This window comes from Littorina saxatilis, linkage group LG16, assembly GCF_037325665.1.
Source record: "Littorina saxatilis isolate snail1 linkage group LG16, US_GU_Lsax_2.0, whole genome shotgun sequence".
NCBI lineage: Eukaryota > Metazoa > Mollusca > Gastropoda > Littorinimorpha > Littorinidae > Littorina > Littorina saxatilis.
The window spans coordinates 14,635,687-14,658,186 of NC_090260.1; the positions used below are offsets into that span (position 1 = coordinate 14,635,687).

The window sequence follows — 22,500 nt, forward strand, 5'->3', positions numbered from 1 at the left end:
AATAAGCGCAGATGACGTATACCACCTAAATACGCATACACTTGTGTATCTCTTCTTCCTCTTCTTCTTCTGCGTCTCCCACGTACACTCGTGTTTTTGCACGAGTGGATTTTTACGTGTATGACCGTTTTAACCCCGCCATTTAGGCAGCCATACGCCGCTTTCGGAAGAACGTGTGACTCTTCAAAAGTCGTGAGGGCGTATAAAACTCGAATTATCATAAAATTATCAATCAATCAATGAGTCTTATATCGCGCATATTCCGTGGGTACAGTTCTAGGCGCTCTGCAGTGATGCCGTGTGAGATGAAATTTTATACGGCCAGTCGATTGCAGCCATTTCGGCGCATATTTACCTTTCACGGCCTATTATTCCAAGTCACACGGGTATAGGTAGACAATTATTAACTGTGCCTAAGCAATTTTGCCAGGAAAGACCCTTTTGTCAATCGTGGGATCTTTAACGTGCACACCCAATGTAGTGTACACGGGGGGAGGTTCGGACACCGAAGAGAGTCTGCACACAAAGTTGACTCTGTGAAATAAATTTCCGCCGAACCTGGGATCGAACTCACGCTGACAGCGGCCAACTGAATACAAATCCAGCGCGCTTCCAACTGAGCTATATCCCCGCCCGAATTATAGTCCCGAAGAGACGAAATATTTAGCCTGTAGTGTAGGACATGAACCATTCTCCGTTTCCTCTTTTTTCAGAGAACAGTACCGACCATAACTTCTGCAGAAACCCGGACAGGTCCGAGACAGGGCCCTGGTGCTTCACAGATCCCGACACGTCTGTCCTCTGCAACGTTTCCCAGTGCCGTGAGTGTACACTGACTCTGTGTTGCGTTAGTTTTGCTTGACAACAGGTCTTGCTAGCGTACAGTACAGGGGTACAATGAAATGGTGACTAGTATTATTGTGCCAACTGTTATCCTACCACCCCTATTTGATTGTTTGTTTGTTTGTTTATTAATGTGATCGTTTGTTTGTGTGTGTTTTGCTGTGGTGGTGGTTAGTGTTAGTGTTTTGTCGTTTGCTTGCTTACTTTGGTTGTTTTATTGGTAAAAAGCTATGAAGGTTGTTGTTGTTGTTGTTGTTGTTGTTGTTGTTGTTGGTGGTGGTGGTGGTGGTGGTGGTGTTGTTGTTGTTGTTGCTGGTGTTGTTGTTGTTGGTGTTGTTGTTGGTGCAGTCGTTGTTGTTGTTGTTGTTTGTGGTACACTTAACACTTAGACAAATGAAATTAATGAGGCAGAAAGTATGTCATACGTTGTATAAAACAAGTTCTCTACTGCACTACGACGAAACACAACTGGACGACACTTTTAGATTTCTTTGACCTATTTCAGAACCTGCTGTAACTTCAGGAATAAAAGCGTCGACCTGTCTTTTCCCCCTGTTTCAGCACTTTCTCTCCAGCACTACGACGAAACACAACTGGACGACGCTTCCGAATTTCAATGCATCGCTTCAGGATACACTTCTGCCCTTTCCTTCAACAAAACAAGAGTTATATATCAAGACTTCTGTCTGTCCATGGCTGCTGACAACCTGACAGTGTTCTGTTACAAGAAGTCATCGATTTACACGGCTGCTGCTGTGACTATTCATTGTGGTGAGCATCGTAGTGTAAGAGTATTACATCGTATTTTAAGAGGATTACATCGTAGTGTAAGATATCTGCATCGTAGTGCAAGAGAATTCCATTGTAGTGCAAGAGAATTACATCGTAGTGTAAGAGAATTACATCGTAGTGTAAGAGAAATACATAGAAGTGCAAGAAAAGTACATCGTATTGTACGAGAATTACATCGTAGTGTAAGAGAAATACATAGAAGTGCAAGAAAAGTACATCGTATTGTACGAGAATTACATCGTAGTGTAAGAGAAATACATCTTAGTGCAAGAGTTTACATCGTCAAGTAAAAAGGTTACACAGCCGTGCAAAAGTGTAACATTGTAATACAAAAGGTTACATATTAGTACAGGAGTGTTCAATCAGTTCAGTTTTTCGAGTATTTGTTTCTTTTCTTCAAAGTGGCGAATGATAATAATTATGATCAAGTAGAGAACTCTCTCTCTCTCTCTCTCTCTCTCTCTCTCTCTCTCTCTCTCTCTCTCTCTCTCTCTCTCGCTCTCTCTCCCTCTGTTTCTGTTTCTCTCTCTCTCTCTTGCTCTCTCTCTCCCCTCTCTCTCTCTCTCTCTCTCTCTCTCTCTCTCTCTCTCTCTCTCTCTCTCTCTCTCTCTCTCATTCATCTTTTCGTTTCCCTCTCACTCATTACAGACGAAGTGAGCAGCACCTACTCCTCCCTGGATACGTCTTTGACGTCAGTCCTGAGTGACGTCACACCGACAGTAGACTCTACATCATGGGTGATGGAAGACTCCTCTGTGTTCTTGACAACCCACATACACACTCCCATCATGACGTCATCGCTCACTGACTTCGACTCCAGTAGCAGCGACATTTGCACGTCACCGTTTTGCTTACATCATTCGACACTGGATGACGTAGAATCCACTACTCTTCAACCATCCTCAGCCGCCTTCGATATGATGAGCTCAGTTTTTGACACGACTGAAATTCCAGACTCTACCATGGGAACAGTTCTACTTAACACAGATGCTACCATGGGAACAGTTCTGATGAGCACAGATGCTACCATGACCGGAACAGTTGCACTGGACACGGATGCAGTTACGGCTGTGGAAGAGACAACGTCTGTAAAGCATAGCACGGTAGCTGGCTATACACCGGCGCCAGTGCCTCCTGCCAATCCCCACACGCCGCGCAGATTGTGCGGCTGTAACTGCGCACAGAAAAGAGCTCAACAGCCGTACGACCCTCAAGTTTTGTCGCAACTCGTCAGAAATATCAAAACGGAGCTAGAGGTTTGTCATTCGCAATGCAGTTATGATAACTTCGTTTATTCAACGTCACTCTTGTAAAAACATTGGCGACACTTGTCTCAGGTTAAAAACACACACAGGCGCGCGCACACACTTTCTCTTTATGTACAGTGTGTCACCACCCTCCCTATCCCTCGCTCACTCTCGCTCATCTAAGTTCCCAGCGCAGTCATGAATGAAAGAGCATATTCCTGGCCTAAAGGCTGTAAAAAAACCAATGCCTACATAGCCTCTCAAGGATTGGACTGATGCAAAATACACACACACACACACACACTCACACACACACACCCACACACACACACACACACACACACACACACACACACACACATAAAGGGGGGGTGGTGGCTAGTTCGGATGGGTGAACAATGGGTAGGTACGTTTAGGGATGGGGGACATTTTCAGAGTTTGGTGGGGGACAAAACTTGATGTAGCATGCGGGGGACATCCCAGATGGTCCCCCTGGGGGGAGGGGGGGAGGGAGGGGAGCACTTTGGTGTCCCAAACTGTTGATACCCAAGAAGCTCAACATGTCTGGTGTTGTTGTTTTTTCTGCAGCTTCACAAGGCTAACCTCTCCTCAACGAAGAGATCGAAAATCTCCGTGATGACGTACGAACCCAGTCAGATGGCGGCAGGGGGAATGGGCGTCGTTTTTCTCGTGCTTGTGGGGCTTGCTTTCGTTGCCTTCGACATCTCCGCTCTCCTCTTCGGTGTGGGCGTGCGCCCCCTGTTGGCGAGGGTTGCCTCTGGCCGCGCCTCGGACCAGCCATCGGAGAGATAGGAGTTTTTTGTTTTTTTTCTAAGCACATCATTGTGAGAGATAGGAATTACGAGCTGCCTGGACTTTGATGGTGTTGACATGAAAGACTCTCTCTCTGTCTCTCTCTCTGTCTCTCTCTCTGTCTCTGTCTCTGTCTCTCTCTCTCTCTCTCTCTCTCTCTCTCTCTCTCTCTCTCTCTCTCTCTTTCTCTCTTTCTCTCTCTCTCTCTTTCTCTCTCTCTCTCTTTCTCTCTCTCTCTCTTTCTCTCTGTCTCTCTCTTTCTCTCTCTCTCTCGGTCTGTCTCTCTCTCTCTCTCTCTCTCTCTCTCTCTCTCTCTCTCTCCCAACAATGTAAAGAAACTGGATTGCTTGTGTATATAAGTGAATCATTGACTTACACACGTTTAACACATTTAGAACAGTTTGTGGAATCCGTCTGGATCGAGGTCAAATTAAAAAAGGCACCTCCAATGCTTATTGGTTTCTGCTATAGAAATCCAGCAGAACGTGTAAACTGGACGGACAAATGTTCACATATGTTAGATGCTGCTTTGTTAGAATCAAAAGAAACCATTCTCTTAGGAGATTTTAATATTGATTTATTAAAACAAAATAAACCATGGTTAGATATGTTCAACCTTTATGATCTCAAACAAGTCGTGAACACCCCTACTAGGGTTACTGCATCTACAAGCACTTTGATAGATCATGTCTATGTTTCTAACACCCATAACGTTGCAGAAGTTTGTGTTCCAACCAGCGGCTGTAGTGATCATTTTCCTGTTTGTCTCACGTGGTCAAGAAAGGGTGTAAAAATCCCCAAAGTTGGTCACAAGACAGTAAAGTACCGCTCCTTTACTAAATTTAACGAGAACGCCTTTCTTGTAGACTTAGGTAATTCTTCTCTCTCTGATGTTTATAATTATACGGATCCTGATGATGCAATAACACACTGGATAAATGTCTTTACAGAAATATACGATAAACATGCCCCGTGAAGAATTAAGAGAGTCAAGCAAATAGTAAAACCTAAATGGTTTGATACTGAATTACAAGATGCTATTGGCCATCGTGATTTCTTAAAATCAGTTGGCAAGGAAGCGGAGTATAGAGAACAGAGAAATAAAGTAAACTCACTTAAACGAACAAAAAAGATCAAGTACTTTCATGACCTAGCGTCATCAAAGCAAAATTCAAAGAATATATGGAAAGCAATAAATAAACTTACAAATAAAACGATTGCCAGTCATTCAAGTTGTGTTAAGGACATATCCCCTGATGATTTAAACACGCATTTTTCTAAAATAGCTGAAAAAGTTATTACAAATGACAAATCCAATTTGAACAATTTGAAAATGTTAGTGTTACACGACACTTGAGATTGCCACAAGTTCTCAAACGTCGTATAGTTGTGTTCTTTTATTCTACGTCGCCCGTCTTCGCAGCAACAGAAAACAACTCGTCAAATTGAGTTCGAGGATTTATTCAGCATTCAATACATACAACTGCACAACGTAGCAGAACTCAAATAGAAGCTTTTTTAACATTCAAATCGCGCTGGCATATATAGTAAATACTCAATCTCGAGAATATTCCAGACCGAACACGATACAACTACATTATACGAGCCGTGCATGGACTAAACTAGCGACATTCTCTCTGACATACATCAAAAGCGCCGACACACTTAATCCGAACGAACGCCACGAACTCACGACTAAAACAGCATGGTAAACAACTTGTTTTGACAGGACTAGAAAGTTCACCTGCATTCTCGTCCAAGCATAAATATTGTGTTTACAAAATATAATATCGGTACTTTCCCACAAAGTACAAATAAGTCAACTACATGCAACACACAAAACTGAACCAAAGCTCAGCAACGGTAGCGTTTCCTAACAGTTAGAAAAATATTGTGAGTCGAAACAAGTTTCAAGTCAAGCGAATATTCCTCTACTTACAGTGCCTGAAGTTTTTTACGCACTTACACACCTTAAGCAAACAGGCTCCCGGGGAATCGACGGCCTCGATGGTAGGATTCTTAAATTGTCAGCCCCTGTAATTTCTGAAACACTCACTTACCTTTATAATCTTTGTTTAGACAAAAATTATTTCCCAGTCGCCCTGAAACAGGCTAAAGTCATTCCTCTGTTTAAATCAGGTGACAAAAAAGACCCATCAAACTATAGGCCAATTTCAATATTGTCTGTTTTATCGAAACCACTTGAAAAACACATTAACAAACATATTCTAACGCATCTTAACCAAAACAATTTACTTCACCCTAAACAATCGGGTTTTAGAGCTAACCATTCCTGCCATACTGCCTTAGTTTCTCTTGTTGATCAATGGCTGGAGAAAATAAACGACAATGAATTCTGTGGTGCCATTTTTGTTGATTTTGCTCAAGCCTTTGACGTTATTGATCACACGTTATTACTGAGAAAATTCGCATTGTATGGCGTCGGAATCGAAACTGTCAAACTTATTAGTTCATTTCTCACTGGCAGACAACAAACTGTACTAACAAACGCCTCGGCGTCGAGCATGCAAGAAGTAAAATACGGTGTACCACAAGGATCGGTTTTAGGACCCCTCCTCTTCTCTATATACATTAATGACCTCCCCCTACATATTCAAAATGTATGTGAACTTTTTGCAGATGACACCACAATTCACTCCAGCAACACAAATTTAACTCGCTTATCAGAATCACTTCAAAGGAGTTTAAACCAGTTGACAGAGTGGACTGAACTAAACCATATGTCTCTTAACCCAAAGAAAACCAAATATATGGTCATAACAACAAGACAAAAACGCCAGAATATTTGTTCAGCTGGTCCTGCTTTAATGATAGATGGTGAAATAGTGGAACAAGTCGACCATCACAAACTGCTGGGTGGTAATATCGATAACAACTTGTCTTGGTCAACCCACATAGAGCAACTTAGTAAAGTGGTGTCAAAGAAAGTGTATCTCTTATCTAGAATTAAACACTTCCTGAACTGCCACACCAGAAAGAGGGGTCCTGATTTGGCCTATTATGGTCCGCTGGACCCGAAAAGCAACAGCTAACTAACTAACTAACTAACACCAGAAAGTTATTCTTCATTGCTCATATTCAATCTGTTATTGATTACGCATCCACTCTATGGGACTCAGCAAGTGAAAATTCTTTAAAACCACTTAGCAGATTACATAAAAGAGCGCTAAAAGTAGTATTACTAAAGCACACTACCCTCACAGAGTTAGACTACATACATTTAGGGATCTTACCTCTAAAGTCAAGACTGCTTTTTAACAAAGGAATCTTTATGCATAAAATTATATCCGAAACTCTACCCCAAACCATTTGTTCAAAGTTCTCTTTGAAGAATTCACACCACCTTATGAAATTTAACACTCCTTTTCCTAGGATAGACTTATTTAAGTCTAGTCTAGTTTATTCAGGTGGCCGTCTCTGGAACGCTCTTCCGAATGCCTTACGGGAAGCTACCAGCACAGATTCTTTCAAAAACAAATATATATCCCATTTAATGAAAATAGTATATTCTTGATTGTTATGTCCTTTGGGACACAGTCACTCACTTTTGATTTATAGTTTTGTTCACGAAATTATGATGTCATGCATACTATCCATTGTCTTGCAGAGTTGAAGTACTACTGCATAGTATTCTGAATCTAATTCACTTGCAAAATTTTGCTTTGCACCTTGTCATGAACATTTATAAACTACAATGTTTCATATAATGCACTTATGTACATAAACTTATACTGTTTTACTAATTATGTAAGTATGTAGTAGTAGTTATTATACACTCTTCAAAAAACAGTTAAGAATCACTTTTTTACAAGCACACCACACAAAACAGACAAGACCGAATTCTTTTTTTTTAAATTATATAATTGAACAACCAAGGAGTAATGACAAACAAAGCAAATATCGAACGCGGCAGCGACTATTTAGCTTGAGTGTGTCAAATGTGACAACACTCGAAAATGGAATTCACAACAATGTGAATCAGTGTCAATAACGCGTGTGCCCTCCGTTGTGTGCCAGACATTCGACACATCGTTGGCGCATGTAGTGGATCAGGTTGCATGTGAATGCTCTGGGAACTCCATTCCACTCCTGCTGGAGCCATTGCAGCAGTTGACCCAGATTGGCAGGAGGAGGGTGATGTTGCTGTACCCGACGACAAAGCTCGTCCCATATGTGCTATATGGGGTTCAGGTCCGGGCTGTTGGCTGGCCACAGCATCCTGTTGACCCTGGCCTGCTGGATGAAGGTGTTTACAGCTGCAGAGCGATGGGGAGGTGCGTTGTCATCCTGAAGAATCGCACGAGGGCCGATCGCTTGGAGGGCTGGAACGACCAGGGGTTGCAGGATCTCATTCTGGTAGCGGACACCGGTCAAGTTGCCCACTACATGGTACAGAGGTGTCCTTAGACGTGTGCTGATCCCTCCCCAGACCATCACAGAGCCTCCGCCAAAACGCTGTCGTTCCAGAACAGCGCCTTCTGCGAAGCGCTCTCCGCGACGCCTCCACACTCGGATGCGACCTTCAGCAGGTTCCAAGCAAACGCGGGACTCATCTGTACACAACACCTAAGCCCACTGCTGACGTTGCCACCTCACATGTTGAGTGCACCAGGCTCGGCGAGCTGCTCGGTGATTAGCAGTCAGGGTTGTTCCTCGGACTGGACGCCTTGCACGCAAGCCAAAGTGTGTAAGCGGTTTCGGATCGTCTGATTACTAACAGCAGTGTTGGTGGTAGCTTGTAGGCGTTGCCTAATGTTGTTTGCCGTAGCCATTCTTTGTTGCATGGCCTGCCTCTGAATGAAGCGATCCTCTCTTTGTGTGGTGACTCTGGGCCGACCAGAACGTTGTCGCTCCTGCACTCTTCCAGTTGCGTGGAATCTCTGTTTTAGTCTGATGATGACAGAGGGAGCCAATGCAAGCCTCTGTGGCATTTGCCTGGCAGCAGCACTGTCTTGTAGCCATCCTATTGCTTTTCCTCTATCCAAATCGCTCAGTTTTCTTCGTGGGGGCATGTTGCTACTGTGCATAATTGTGTCAGCATGTCAACCTTGAAACACAAGCTGGTGAGCGATGTTCATAGCCAAGACCCTGTTGTAGCACGTGCATCACATCCTTTTGCCCTGGCATGCGTTCCGCAAATTTCATGGGGCTATAAAAAACACTCTTTTTCTTCCAAAATGCAGAAGCTTTTGAGAAGTCCCACAAAGGAAAATAACTCTGCCTGCCAAACAAAATTCTAGATCAAGACTCATTGTTCATTTGTTAATTCAAACACATTAATCTTTTAATTATTATGTCGATGTTTAATTTTTTTGGCAATTTTTTATAATTAGATCCGTTTTTTCAACCGATCCTTAACTTTTTTTGAAGAGTGTAGTAGATTTAGTCCCTCTTTAGGGCGAGGGCCAGATGCAAAAAAGTATACCAATGCTTATTCTGTTACCCTCGTAAAATAAAGAATTGTCATTGTCATTGTCATTGTCTCTCTCTCTCTCTCTCTCTCTCTCTCTCTCTCTCTCTCTCTCTCTCTCTCACTTTCTCTCTCTCTCTCTCTCTCTCTCTCTCTCTCTCTCTCTCTCTCTCTCTCTCTCTCTCTCTCTCTCTCTCTCTCTCTCTCTCATAGTATTTCATGTGTACGTCTACCCTCAAATAGTAAAGCATACCCTGTCTAAACCAGCCAACCAACCTCAATGTTTAAATCTATGCATCCATTTGTGAACGTTTAACGTGTGTGTGATATTTTACAGTCATGTCTGTCTGTGCGTTTGTCTCTCTGTCCGTTCGTCTATTTGCCTGCATGTTAAACACACGGTTTGTAGGGCTATGGGATGATACAGTGACAACTTTAAATTGACTAATAAAATTTGAGCGTAAGTAAAAATGTATGCGACAGCTTTGTGTTCTTTCTTTCTTTCTTTCTTTCTTTCTTTCTATTTTTCTTTCTTCTAAATTGGCCTATAAAAGCAGACTCTTAAACGGTTTTGAATTATGCTTGCATCGAAACTACACAACCCTGTTTAGAAAAACAGACATTTTAGTTTCTGTGGCGTTTTCTTTGTAGTTTGAATGTACAACACTGTAAAGTCGGATGGTTGTATCTTAAGTAGCCGCCCTGATATGGCCCTTCGTGGTCGGCTGGGCGTTAAGCAAACAAACAAACAAACAAACAAAATCTTAAGTAGAAGCTTGGCCAGATCAAAGGTGGTGAGCAAAAATAGTTACACACGAAGGAGTGTGGATTTAAGGAAAACAGTTTTGCTGCTAAAAAAGCAATGAAAGACACAGCCAAGTCTATGTACCCGAATGACATGTGTTGTTGGAGGTTCATGTATCAGAAAATATTGATCAGGAGTAACGTGTGGCCAGGTAGCTTAGTTGGTACAGTGGAACCCCCCTTTTAAGACCCCCCGATTTAAGACTTCCTCCATTTTAAGACCCTGTTTTCTCGGACTTTCTGTTCATTACTCCTGTGAATTTACCTCCATTTTAATTAAGACTCCCTCCTTTTTAAAACCTGATTTTCTCAGATGTGTGAAGATCTCGGGGCGGGGAAATAGCGCAGTCGGTAGCGACGCTGGCTTCAAAACCAGTTGTCGCTGTCGGCGTGGGTTCGATCCCCACGTTCGGCGAGGGATTTATTTCCCAGAGTCAACTTTGTGCAGACTCTCCTCGGTGTCCCAACACCCCCGTGTGCACGCATGAGCGCGATAAAGAACCCAAGTTCACAGCGAAAGTCTCAGGGCTTGGAAACATGAATACACGCAAGCAAGAAAAAATAAGAAAAAATGGGTAGCGCCGTATACTGTATGGCAGCTCGCTTTCCCCAGGTAGAAAGCAGCCCGAATTTCCCTGAAGGTAACCTCACAGGACTACATGAATCTTAATATCCTTATAACTTGTAACCGAGTGCCGAAACACTACGATCACCTCGGGAACCACCAGACCCTATCACAAACAGAATTCTACAATACACCGGTGTTGACTTTTAAAGGCCAACAACTCGGGTGCAGAGTCTGCTGTGAATGGAGCGGTAGCCTCCCCTGTCACAAACTTAACATGGGGGTTCCACGGTTGTGCACTGGACTTCAGCTCCTCGGGTCACAGGTTCGAATCCAGACCGGGACGAACACAGGTCAATTCTGTGATAGATGATCAGTATCCATGTCCCATCCCTGTGTCACCACTGCGGCACATAAAAAAAACTCGTTCATTTTTTTTCCAGAAGCGCAAGTGACTGATAAGGCTTAAACACGCCCACGCCTGGGTAGGGCGACTTTTGTTGCTACTAGCTTTGGCCTGGGATAAGGTGACCAGTATTTCCGCGGGTTAGGTGGAAGAATTTCCCCGATGCTCCCCAGCATGTCGTAAGAGGCGACTAACGGGTTCTGTTTCTCCTTTTACCCTTGTTAAGTGTTTCTTGTATAGAATATAGTCAATGTTTGTAAAGATTTTAGTCAAGCAGTATGTAAGAAATGTTAAGTCCTTTGTACTGGAAACTTGCATTCTCCCAGTGAGGTAATATATTGTACTACGTTGCAAGCCCCTGGAGCAAATTTTTGATTAGTGCTTTTGTGAACAAGAAACAATTGACAAGTGGCTCTATCCCATCTCCCCCCTTTCCCCGTCGCGATATAACCTTCGTGGTTGAAAACGACGTTAAACACCAAATAAATAAACAGTATTTCCTAGCAATGGAACACTAGAGTATGAATTTAAATGAAAGAAAGACGTAATTCCACTTTTGACAGTGTATTTCTCTATCAAAATTATCCGTACAAATTTTTTTAATTGCCAAAGCTGTCTGATGTTTTGGTAATACATATGTATAATCATATGGTTGCGGTTTTCGGTATTAGTTGCATATTACTATTTTAGACTACATTTGTGCCCAGTAGTTCCTGGATTTAAATGTAGGGCTGGTTGAAAAGAAGCTCGTTTATGCTTATGCCACAACCCTTGTAAAATAAAAGTTGATGGATTTGATTTGATTTGTATGAACATTTTATCACAGAAAAAAGAATTATCCAATAAAGATGCAAAACCGTTTTGTTTGAATTGACGAAAGAAATATGAAAAAGTGTGTACGTTTTTGCGTGTCTGTGTACTTGAACGTGTGAGTGAGTATGCCTGTGTGTGTGTGTGTGTGTGTGTGTGTGTGTGTGTGTGTGTGTGTGTGTGTGTGTGTGTGTGTGTTCGTAACAATTAACGCAAAATTAACCTTGCACACAGGAGTCGTACTTCCAACAAAACATGCTCAAATAAATGACAAACAAAAAGACAGTAAATACAATATTTTTTTATTTGCTAAACAAAGAAAGCAGTTGTCAGACTTGATCTCGTTGAATTTGTCGAAACAGGTGAACTTCCACTAACCATCAGAGTCAATGAATCGTATATGTTATAACAAGAAGGGCAAAGCCCATACGACTCACATGCTTGACCTTGACCTTTACATGACCTTGACCTTCAGCTAAACCTAGCAATGACATCATACACTAAGAACTGCTTTACACATTTTTCCTACCAAAATACATGTGACCTTGACCCAAGGTCAAGGTCATCCAAGGTCATGCAACACAAAGCTGTTAATTCAAGACATAGGAAGTACAATGGTGCTTATTGGCTCTTTCTACCATGAGATATGGTCACTTTTAGTGGTTCACTACCTTATTTTGGTCACATTTCATAAGGGTCAAAGTGACCTTGACCTTGATCATATGTGACCAAATGTGTCTCATGATGAAAGCATAACATGTGCCCCACATAATTTTTAAGTTTGAAACAGTTATCTTCCATAGTTCAGGGTCAAGGTCACTTCAAAATATGTATACAATCCAACTTTGAAGAGCTCCTGTGACCTTGACCTTGAAGCAAGGTAAACCAAACTGGTATCAAAAGATGGGGCTTACTTTGCCCTATATATCATATATAGGTGAGGTATTAAATCTCAAAAACTTCAGAGAAAATGGGAAAAATGTGAAAAATAGCTGGTTTTTAGACAACATTTATGGCCCCTGCGACCTTGACCTTGAAGCAAGGTCAAGATGCTATGTATGTTTTTGGGGGCCTTGTCATCATACACCATCTTGCCAAATTTGGTACTGATAGACTGAATAGTGTCCAAGAAATATCCAACGTTAAAGTTTTCCGGACGGACGGACGGACGGACAGACGAACGCCAGGACGGACGGACGGACGGACGGACGACTCGGGTGAGTACATAGACTCACTTTTGCTTCGCATGCGAGTCAAAAAAAGAATTACTTGGTATGTTTGGCATTCTACAATGTGTGTGTGCGTGCGTGCCTGTGTGGGGGGTATATAGTTAAACCAATGCGAATGTCCTTACGTACCAAGTGTAACCTCTTGTAGTGGTGTGGTGGTGGGGGGGGTGAGGGGAGGGGTAGGAATACTGACGCAAATGTCCTTCAATACCAACTGCCACCATTTTTTTAAAGGCGGGTAGGTTGTGGGAAGGGGGGGGGGGTGGGGGGGGGGGGGATAGTAATACGAATACTAATATTCTTCAAAACCACCTGTAAATCTTTCTTCTGCTTTTTGTCTTCCTTTTTTTTCTTTTTTTTTTGCGAGGGGGGGGGGGGGATAGTAAAACCAATGCAATTGTTTTTCAAAACCAACACCTCTTTGGGGCGGGGAGGGGGGGGAGGGGGGGCCTAGTGGTTTAGGTGGGTAAGCCAGGGATAGTCAATGAAATGCAAATCGTCTTCAGTTTGAAGGACATTTGGTTTGGTTTGGTTGTTTGCTTAACGACCAGCCGACCACGAAGGGCCATATCAGGGCGGTGCTGCTTTGACATTTTAACGTGCGCCACACACAAGACAGAAGTCGCAGCACAGCCTGCTTCATGTCTCACCCAGTCACATTATTCTGACACCGGACCAACCAGTCCTAGCACTAACCCCATAGTGCCAGACGCCAGGCGGAGCAGCCACTAGATTGCCAATTTTAAATTCCTAGGTATGACCCGGCAGGGGTTCGAACCCACGACCTCCCGATCACGGGGCGGACGCCTTACCACTAGGCCAACCGTGCCGGTAGTTTGAAGGACATGTTTGGTGGGGTTGGGAAGGAAAGACAGAATACAAATGTAAAGGTTCCTCAGTACCAGTTGTCAAACCGGTACGGTTGGCCTAGTGGTAAGGCGTCCGCCCCGTGATCGGGAGGTCGTGGGTTCGAACCCCGGCCGGGTCATACCTAAGACTTTTAAATTGACAATCTAGTGGCTGCTCCGCCTGGCGTCTGGCATTATGGGGTTAGTGCTAGGACTGGTTGGTCCGGTGTCAAAATAATGTGACTGGGTGAGACATGAAGCCTGTGCTGCGACTTCTGTCTTGTGTGTGGCGCACGTTATATGTCAAAGCAGCACCGCCCTGATATGGCCCTTCGTGGTCGGCTGGGCGTTAAGCAAACACACAAACAAACAAACAAACAAACACACCAGTTGTCAACCCATCTGAAGGAAGCGGGCTGAGAGGCGGGACAGCCTCTAACAAGAGATAGTAAAAAAAAAAGTAAAATAATTGAGATTCGCACGTTTTTCAGAATCAACTGTTACCATTTAGGAGGGTAGGTCAGATGTTTTTGGGTAGTTCAACACCCCCCCCCCCCCCCCCCTCCAACCCAACCAGATTTCACGAACTACAGTATCACATCCACAATTCCCCCCAAACCCAACCAGATTTCACGAACTACAGTATCAAATTCACAATTCCCCCCAAACCCAACCAGATTTCACGAACTACAGTATCAAATTTAAAATTCCCCCCAAACCCAACCAGATTTCACGAACTACAGTAACACAGCCACCACTCCCCCCAACCCCAACCAGATTTCACGAACTACAGTAACACAGCCACCACTCCCCCCAACCCCAACTAGATTTCACGAACTACAGTAACACAGCCACCACTCCCCCCAACCCCAACTAGATTTCACGAACTACAGTAACACAGCCACCACTCCCCCCAACCCCAACCAGATTTCACGAACTACAGTAACACAGCCACCACTCCCCCCAACCCCAACTAGATTTCACGAACTACAGCGGAGCAGAAGGAGAAGCAGAAGCAGGAGGATTCTCTGTGGCACCGTGCGTTTCTATAGCAACATCTGTAGGAGCGATGGCGGCCGCCGGCACGAAGGGATCGGTGGAGTCGGACATGGGTGGTTTTAGTGGTACGGACTCTGATGGGGTGGTTGCTGTCGTGGCACCAGAGGTGGCGGGTGTTGGTGGTGGTGGTTGTGGTGGTGGTGGTGTTACGGCTGTGTCGGCCTGTGGTGCTGATTCAGTCGGTAGGGCGTCTGCATGACTCGTATGTGACTTGGCTGTGTACAATGAATTGAAAAAACTTTACAGTTGCTGTTTTTACATTTAGCCAAAATTTAGTCAAGTTTTGACTAAATGTCTTAACATAGAGGGGGGAATCGAGACGAGGGTCGTGGTGTATGTGTGTGTGTGTGTGTGTGTGTGTATGTCTGTGTGTGTGTGTGTGTGTGTGTGTGTGTGTGTGTGTGTGTAGAGCGATTCAGACTAAACTACTGGGCCGATCTTTATGAAATTTGACATGAGAGTTCCTGGGTATGATATCCCCGGACTTTTTTTCTTTTTTTCGATAAATACCTTTGATGACGTCATATCCGGCTTTTTGTAAAAGTTGAGGCGGCACTGTCACACCCTCATTTTTCAATTAAATTGATTGAAATTTTGGCAAAGCAATCTTCGACGAAGGCCGGGGTTTGGTATTGCATTTCAGCTTGGTGGCTTAAAAACTAATGAGTGAGTTTGATCATTTAAAATTGGAAACTTGTAATTAAAATTATTTTTTTTATTAAACGATCCAAAAACAATTTCATTTTATTCCTCGTCATTTTCTGATTCCAACAACATATACATATGTTATATTTGGATTAAAATCAAGCTCTGAAAATTAAAAATATAAAAAATATGATCAAAATTAAATTTCCGAAATCGTTTTAAAATCTATTTCATCTTATTCCTTGTCGGTTCCTGATTCCAAAAACATATAGATATGATATGTTTGGATTAAAAACACGCTCAGAAAGTTAAAACGAAGAGAGGTACAGTAAAGCGTGCTATGAAGCACAGCGCAACCGCTACCGCGCCAAACAGGCTCGTCACTTTCACTGCCTTTTGCACTAGCGGCGGACTACGTTCAGTTTCATTCTGTGAGTTCCACAGCTTGACTAAATGTAGTAATTTTGCCTTACGCGACTTGTTTTTCCTTGTTTTTACATTTTGTCAAGTTTTGAATAAATGTTTTAACATAGACGGGGAATCGAAACGAGGCCCGTGGTGTATGTGTGTGTTTATGTGTGTGTGTGTGTGTGTGTGTGTGTGTGTGTGTGTGTGTGTGTGTGTGTGTGTGTGTGTGTGTGTGTGTAAAGCGATTCAGAGAAAACTACTGGACCGATCTTCATAAAACTTGACATGATAGTTCCTGGGTATGATATCCCCAGGGCCCGTATGCATGAGGAGGAAGTCAGAAACACTGGAAGTAGAGGCCTCTTTTGGAAGTGGGAACTCCCGAAGTTAACTGTCCAACTGTTTACTATGCATGAACGCCGGAGTGGTGACTTCGAGAGTATTCGGTCATGATCGCGAAAATTGGGGGAATCCCAACTAGTGCGCATGCGTTTGTTAACGGTAAGCTTGGCGACCAGAAGAAACAAATCTCATCGCGAGTTCAAAAAGGCGAACGTTGAGCGTGCTGTAGTACTAATATAACAGCGTTATTGCTGTTGTTTTTTGAATTGTTGAACGAAAGGGTCGGTTCAAACCAGTGAAGATTGTCTTGGAATCGAATGACTGCCTATGACAATGACTTTGTTGGCCTGAATGTTTGGAAGAAGAATAAATGATTATGTTGAACATTTTATTTTTTTAATTTTTTTATTTTTTTTATTTTTATCTCAGTTGCATGCAGGCAGCTTCAACCCTTTCTTTTTTGCCTCTCTTTTTTTCTTTTTTTTTTTTCTTTTTTGGGCGGGGAGCATTCTATTTCATTGATCTTTTTTTTCTTTTCTTCTTTCCTGCTTTTTATATCAATGTTTCTATTTTAAATATACCTATATCATTAACAATACTATTTCTAAATGTATTTTAAACAACTTTTCGATGTAACAATTCCCTCTCAAAAATGCATACAATATCCAGAGTGGAACCATATCTATAAATACCAACACACATTTTGGCTATCACTATCAAATAATTCACATAACATGTAACTTATTATTGCCTTAAAACTTTGTGAATTTTCAAACACGCCCCCAAAAACTTCCTTTACGGTAATTTTAATAATCATAATTATTATATTTACAATTCACTTTATCCTCAACGCATTTCCAAATGAACATAATTTTTGGGCAAAAATTTAAAAAAAGTTCAATATAATCAATTTTGTTCTCACAATAAGTACAATTACTCGAGGTTGAATTACTGTATGTTGAACTTTTGTTTAATAATTTTATATCGGTAAAACTGTTTTGGACAAACATAGATTGGTTATAGGGAAAATTTGGGTTACTGGTAAAGTTCAAAAGGAAGAACATTATGTTGGGGTATGAAGATATAAGGTCTTTCTTTATTTGGTGTTTAACGTCGTTTTCAACCACGAAGGTTATATCGCGACGGAAGATATAAGGTGCAGTAGACCGTAAATAACTAAGTTTAGTGACATATTCATTATTTATTGTGGAAATGTGTGTCAAGAAGTTTAGAAAAGACAATGCTGTTCATCAGTGTTTTAATTTGTTTTCCCTTGTTAATTTTTGATGACGATGGCGATGCATGATTATGTACAGTTGAAAGTCAAGATGGGATTTTTTTTAAAGCATAGGACAGTTTCTTTACGCAATTAAAAAAAATTAACACGGAGGCAAAAACCGGTTGTTGCAGCCTGAATGCAATTGAGGCCCATAAAGAAAAAGATTAATAAAAAAAATAATTAAAAAAATATTTAGCTCCCAGCGGCACTTGAACCCAGAGCGTCGGATGGAAATTCCGAATTGGTAACCACCGCACTATGCTACTCGTGTGGGAAAAGCATGATGAAACAAGAAATTCCTCCGAGGTAGGAAAAACACCCCCGTCAGAGAACTCAGAACTTTATTACATGCGGAGAGAGAGAGAGAGAGAGAGAGAGAGAGAGAGAGAGAGAGAGTCAGAAGTCAAAAGTCAAAAGTCAGAAGTCAAAAGTCAAAAGTCAAAAGTCAAAAGTCAGAAGACAAAAGTCAAAAGTCAAAAGTCAGAAGTCAAAAGTCAGAAGTCAGAAGTCAGAAGTCAAAAGTCAAAAGTCAAAAGTCAAAAGTCAAAAGTCAAAAGTCAAAAGTCAAAAGTCAAAAGTCAAAAGTCAAAAGTCATAAGTCATAAGTCATAAGTCATAAGTCATAAGTCATAAGTCATAAGTCATAAGTCAGAAGAGAGAGACAGAGACAGAGACAGAGACAGACAGAGAGACAGAAAGACAGAGAGAGAGACAGTCAGAAGTCAAAAGTCAAAAGTCAAAAGTCAGAAGTCAAAAGTCAAAAGTCAAAAGTCAGAAGTCAGAAGTCAAAAGTCAAAAGTCAAAAGTCAGAAGTCAAAAGTCAAAAGTCAAAAGTCAGAAGTCAGAAGTCAGAAGTCAAAAGTCAAAAGTCAAAAGTCAGAAGTCAAAAGTCAGAAGTCAGAAGTCAAAAGTCAAAAGTCAAAAGTCAGAAGTCAGAAGTCAGAAGTCAAAAGTCAAAAGTCAAAAGTCAAGTCAAAAGTCAGAAGTCAGAAGTCAAAAGTCAAAAGTCAAAAGTCAAAAGTCAGAAGTCAAAAGTCAAAAGTCAGAAGTCAAAAGTCAAAAGTCAAAAGTCAGAAGTCAGAAGTCAGAAGTCAAAAGTCAAAAGTCAAAAGTCAAAAGTCAGAAGTCAGAAGTCAGAAGTCAGAAGTCAAAATTCAGAAGTCAGAAGTCAGAAGTCAAAAGTCATTGCGAAAGGGTACGTCGAGGTAGGAAAAACACCCCCGTTGGTCAAAGGGAAATAACCATTCTCACTGCCACCAACTGAGAAGGTTATTTCCCTTTGACCATTAATATGTCACTCTTAATCTTAATCCACCAATAACTCCCTAACCGTGTGTTTGACTGGTCCCAATTTTTGTAAGGACCGTCTCAGGAATGTATAGAACCTGTTCACCAAGTTTGGTGACGATCGGTCCGTTCATTCTTGAGATCTATATGCGAACACAAACACACAAACACACAAACAAACAAACAAACAAACAAACACATCCAGTGAAACCTATACACACCCCTATACCGGGGGTGTAACAAACACATCCAGTGAAACCTATACACACCCCTATACCGGGGGTGTAAAGATGTGTTATGAGTTATTCAGTCGTGATAACTTGAAAGCTCGCCACCTTCGTCGAATGACTCGAGCACGGTTTTTTCGGTCAGCGGGAACAGCTAAGCGAGTTTGATCGCTTGTGTATGGTGGACCCGATCTGAAGGAATTTACATTCTTCTGTTACTTTTTTATTGTTTCATGTAAGGATCAAAACTACTGGAACACATGTTTGTTCAGAACGCATGGCCTGGGGAGTGATCATTATTTTCTCAAATGAATTCTATCAGTCGTGTTACTTTCAGTCGTGTTACCTTGTGCCTGGTAACACTACTGACGAAGAGGTAACACGACTGATCTTAGATTCTTTCCTGGTTTTATTTTCATTTTTCTGCCTGCCACATACTTCTTTTGCGTGTATAATTGTTGATTATACGTGTGTCCCTGTGGGGAGGCAGAGAGAGATTGAAAGAGGAGGGGGTTGGGGTTGGTGTGTAAGGGTGTGCCAGAGAGAGAATGCAAGACTTTTTACGGGATCATTTCTTAAAAAAAGACAACTCTGTTAAGATTATCAAATATTACTGTTTTTCAGGTAATCTTATGTCATGGCTCTTTCTGCTGCAGAAATACCCAATGCACAAACGTATCCTGTTGTTGTGAGAGCAGATGGTGATTGTCTACCAGCAGTTTAAAACTCTGGCGAGACCGTTGGTCCACCTGCAAGGAAAATAAACTGTATAAGATACACCCTGAACTATCAAAGCCCTTTCCTTTGTTGACTGCAAGTAGAAACAAGAAATTCCTTGGACGTAGGAAAAACACCCCCGTTGGTCAAAGGGAAATAACCTTCTCAGTTAGTGGCAGTAAGAATGGGTGCAGTGAGAATGGTTATTTCCCTTTGACCAACGGGGGTGTTTCTCTATAAGTCCTTGTAGAATCTTAATCCAGCAATAACTCCCTAACCGTGTGTTTGACTGGTCCCAATTTTTGTAAGGACCGTCTCAGGAATGTATAGAACCTGTTCACCAAGTTTGGTGACGATCGGTCTGTTCATTCTTGAGATCTACTTGCGAACACAAACACACACACAAACACATCGAGCGAAATCTATACACACCCCTTATACCGGGGGTGTAAAGACGAAAGTGTTCTGGCTAGGCTACACGCTGGTCACACTTATATAACGCATGTCCATCTGCTTAAAAGAGAAAAGGCACCATGGTGCCACGCCTGTGATAATAGTTTTTCTGTGAGCCATTTTCTCACGGAGTGCGCTGATCTGTATGATCTACGAGTGAAGTATTTTGACACTTCTAGCTTGAAACATATTTTTACAGAGGTCAGCTCTGCATCTCTCTTTGGAATTTTAAAGGAGTCCTTGACACGTAGGGTTTCTTGACACGTAGGGTTTCGATATAGCTGTTATGTTACCTTCGGGTGACGTTCCTAATTTTGTTTAGTAAAATTGGTTTATTTTAAATATTTGTAATGTTAAACTTGTGGGGTCCTGATTTGGCCTATATGGTCCGCTGGACCCAAAAAGCAACAACTAACTAACTAACTAACTATTCTGAATACTACTTGAAAGAAGAAAACCTGAGGAAATGCTTCGAGACCAGCAAGTAACGCAGAGGACACATCATCAAGAGCTTTGCAATGTATTCTGACGAATACCTTCCTGGAATGTCCCTGGACGAGAACACCGTAAAACGAATATAGGAAGCGGAAGTGATGAAGATAATAAAGCAAAAAACCTTCATGGGTATATATGGACGTCTGCACGTGTTGACATGAACATGACGCATTGGATCCCAAACCACTTCACACCGGGTCTACCATGTTCACCAACTGCTGACTGCAGTCCTAATCAAGTTCCTGAGTAGTTGAATGTGCTAGAGTCCAGCTAGGTCACTGTACTGTTCGTGCCAGAACGTTGGGGATTCCACTGCTGATCTGTTTCAGAACGTTTTATTGTTTGTCGAAACATCTAAAGGCAATGTGGTGTCAGTGGTGTTACGTACATGCCTGTAATGTTACTGTTTAAAAAAACCGGTGCAGCTTTGGTTGTTTTAAAGATAATCCTGTTTATGCTTTGTCTTCGCCGTTTGAGGAAAAGAATTGTATTTCTGTCAAACAGTAAGTAAACACTGCTGATCGTTTTTGTACGTGTAACTTCTGTCGAAACCAGCCAAGGCAATTTGGTCTCAGTGCTGTTACCATCTGTCAATAATTTTGCTGTTAGAATCAATAATGTTACAGTGCAAAATGTTTGCAGTACATTTCTGTAGTAATGCTGGAAATAAATAAGATTTTGTTCTTTCCTTGAATCATATAAAATTGCGATTTTGCTAGGCCTGTGCAAATTCACGGCACGATCATTACAGTTTATTTTGTGACAAGTTTGCAGTTTTTGGGTCAAATTGTGGAGTTAGGCTTAAAAGGTGAAAATAAAGTAAAAATGTCTTACTATAAGCAAATTTGTTTTTCCATTTAATTAACTTTACGTTTAAAGTTAAAATCAATTCATCAATCAAAGTTAGCTGAGGATGGTCAGTTGTGTTATGAGACGTCAGTCATGTTACTCAGTCGTGTTACTCACATGTCATTACATTGGTGTTACTGTGGCTTCTGAATGCAGAATTTCCAGGAAGATATAATTCTTTTCAGTCTGTTTATCTTTTGCTCAATGCTCTCATAATACTTGATTCGAGAAAAATACAATTGCAAGAAATGTACAAGTTTCAAGCTGCTGGCGATGTTTGACATTTTTCAAAAATGATTTTTATTCATTTGAGTGACAATTTCTTTAATTTGTATCGCTTTCTTTCACTTTAAGGTATATATTTTTCTTCAGAAAGTGAAAAGTGTATTGTTTTTGTCGGGGTCGGCCCGCTATTGCGCGGGGCCGCTATTGCGCGAATCTTTAGGGTTAGGGTTAGGGTTAGGGTTAGGGTTAGATTCGCGCAATAGCGGCCCCGCGCAATAGCGGACCCGCGCAATAGCGGCCCAGCCCCGTTTTTGTCATACTGGAGGCAAACTAGTCATCTGTCAACATTTCTTTGAAACTAAAAAAAAATTAAAGAAAGAGTAACACGACTGACCACTGCAACAAAATATTTTTTGTTTATTTATTTTTTTGGCAAAACCATTCTTTATTAAGAGTACATATCTTATGTTAACATGGCACTGGGTGTGCTGAATAATGTCAACGCATTTGTTAAGAGTTTGGAATAAATTCACTTTTAACCATTCACTAGTCTCATTTTTCGTTCTTTTTTGAAAAACGCCCACCTAAGACTTTAAAATTGGCAATCCCACCTAAGACTTTAAAATTGGCAATCCCACCTAAGACTTTAAAATTGGCAATCCCACCTAAGACTTTAAAATTGGCAATCTAGTGGCTGCTCCGCCTGGCGTCTGGCATTATGGGGTT

At 41.8% G+C, this 22,500-nt stretch overlaps 1 protein-coding gene across 1 annotated transcript in view; it reads right to left on the reverse strand.

The window, feature by feature from the left end:
* Window positions 1-14,775: 14,775 nt before the first annotated feature.
* Window positions 14,776-22,500, reverse strand: part of LOC138949877 (uncharacterized) — a 21,854-nt gene continuing 14,129 nt past the window's right edge. Inside the window, exon 7 of the mRNA XM_070321663.1 lies at window positions 14,776-15,062. Coding sequence (XP_070177764.1) covers window positions 14,776-15,062 — 287 coding nt within the window. The remainder of the gene's footprint in view (window positions 15,063-22,500) is intronic.